The following is a 1,890-nucleotide window of genomic DNA, read 5'->3' as shown; positions in this document are numbered from 1 at the left end:
AAGGATTTTACAATAGAAAAAATATAGTTGGAGTAAAGGGAAGTGACATCATACTTTTTGATGATGTCACTGGAAATTCTTTGTGACAAAGTGTGACATCATCACACTATCTTGATGATGTCACACTTGGTCATGCAAATGACTACATGTAATTGAAAGTTGTGATATGGTGTCATGTGATTTTGTTTGACTAAATGTGACATCATCAATGCACCAAGCCAAAGTTGTTATAGAGACCACAAATAAGGCACATTTTACTCTTAGTCTTAATCTCAAAGTTTTTGAGGATAACACTAAAGTGTTTGAAGGAATTCTAATTTTTTTGGAGGAAAGACCACTTCAAAGAAAAAAGATGAACTGGGATAGCACCTTGCTTAAAAGAAGCGGCTTTAGACGTGCCGTCGTTGAAACACAGATTTCCCCATTCAACGAGGCAATGATCAGAGCCCATGAGGAGCAGAAGGAGATGGAAAGACACCAGAAATCTTTAGAAAGGGAAAAAGATATTCAAAACTTTAACCTTTTTAAAGAAGAAATGGCTTGTCTTGCCAGAAAAAAACGGGCAGAAGCCATTGCTGTGAATGACTACAATCATGAAATGGTGATGGAAAAACAGGAAACGGACAGAAGATCTAAGGAATCTGACCGAATATATAGGCAGCATCTGTTCAAACTCCACGAAGAGTACAGGGAAGAGTTGCGTGCTGAGAAGGAGAGGGAGAGGATGCAGAAAAGATCTCTTCTTGAAGATCGACTTGATGAGATCGAAGAAAGAAGGGAACAGAAAAAAATACAGGCCAGACTGAATGAATTATCTGACCTGAAAGTGGCAGAGGTCAGCAAACAAAAACAGCAGCTGAATGATGATTGGGAAAGAGAAAAGAAAGAAAGGAGGAATAATCGCATTCGCTACCTCGAATCACTTGGTAAAATCACTGCAGATGAGGTGAAGAGAAAAGCTCAAGAGAGGGATCGCAGGGAAAATGAGCGGATTTCTAGACAAAATCAGGAAGATTTGACCCGCCAACTGCAATCAGAAATGGAGCTCAGAGAAAAACAAAGGTCTGCAGCCATGTCAGCAAACAGATATAATATTTCTGAAATTGAAAGGCATGCTGAAGAAAGGGAAATAAAAAGGCAGCTGTCTTACCAAGAGACCAGGCGTTTACTCAGAGAGTCAGAAGAGCATGTTCAGTTACTGAAACAACAAAAGAGGAAGCGAATGGAAGAACAGAAGTTGATCAATGAACATAATTTTGCTCTTTTCTCCCAAAAACGTGTGGAAGAAAAAAGAATAAAGGAGCAAAATAAAGCATTCACGGAACAGACTGAAAGAGATCTTCAGCTGGAAAAGAAACTTCTGTTTGATAGACGGATGGGACTCCTTCAGAGTCAAAGGCCAGACGATCAGATGACACCTGACCCAGCCAATGAAAGGACATGGGTTAATGATGAAGAGCATCTAAGACGGCCGAAAATATGGGGAGGTTCCTTTCATGGGAAGAAGACCAAGGAGACCACATTCATAAACATGTGTCAGAAAGGTTTAAACCCTCTTCCTTTGAAAATCCCCTTTCCTGGTAATTCCCACAGAAAGCTAACACAGGATAAAACTCATGTGCAATCTTTCTTTGAAAATACCTTGAGAAATACAGAGGACAATTTCCCCAGGCCAAAAAACAGAATCGTTCTGGCCAACCAAACAACTCATACAACTCATCAGGAGACCCTCCGTTTACCTGTCTTGAACAACAGCATGACACGGAATGTAGGCCAACCTTTTGCAACATATGGGGGAAAACCTTTAAATTTCTACCCAAAGCCACCATCCCGCCCCAGGGATTTATGATCAACTTCACGTTGACCAAAAAATTTTTTTACAAGTGACAG

The 1,890-nt window shown here is 40.3% G+C and overlaps 1 protein-coding gene across 1 annotated transcript; it reads left to right on the top strand.

Annotated features, from left to right (window-relative positions):
- Positions 1-242: 242 nt before the first annotated feature.
- On the top strand, positions 243-1,890 carry LOC112149598 (trichohyalin; the record flags this gene model as incomplete). The annotated part of the gene is given in 1 exon segment (XM_024277401.2): positions 243-1,890. A coding segment is annotated over 1 exon segment (1,497 nt). The 5' UTR covers positions 243-352.

This window comes from Oryzias melastigma, linkage group LG13 (assembly GCF_002922805.2).
Source record: "Oryzias melastigma strain HK-1 linkage group LG13, ASM292280v2, whole genome shotgun sequence".
Taxonomy (NCBI): domain Eukaryota; kingdom Metazoa; phylum Chordata; class Actinopteri; order Beloniformes; family Adrianichthyidae; genus Oryzias; species Oryzias melastigma.
Note: the sequence above shows the minus strand (reverse complement) of the source record. Positions and strands in the feature narration are given on the sequence as shown.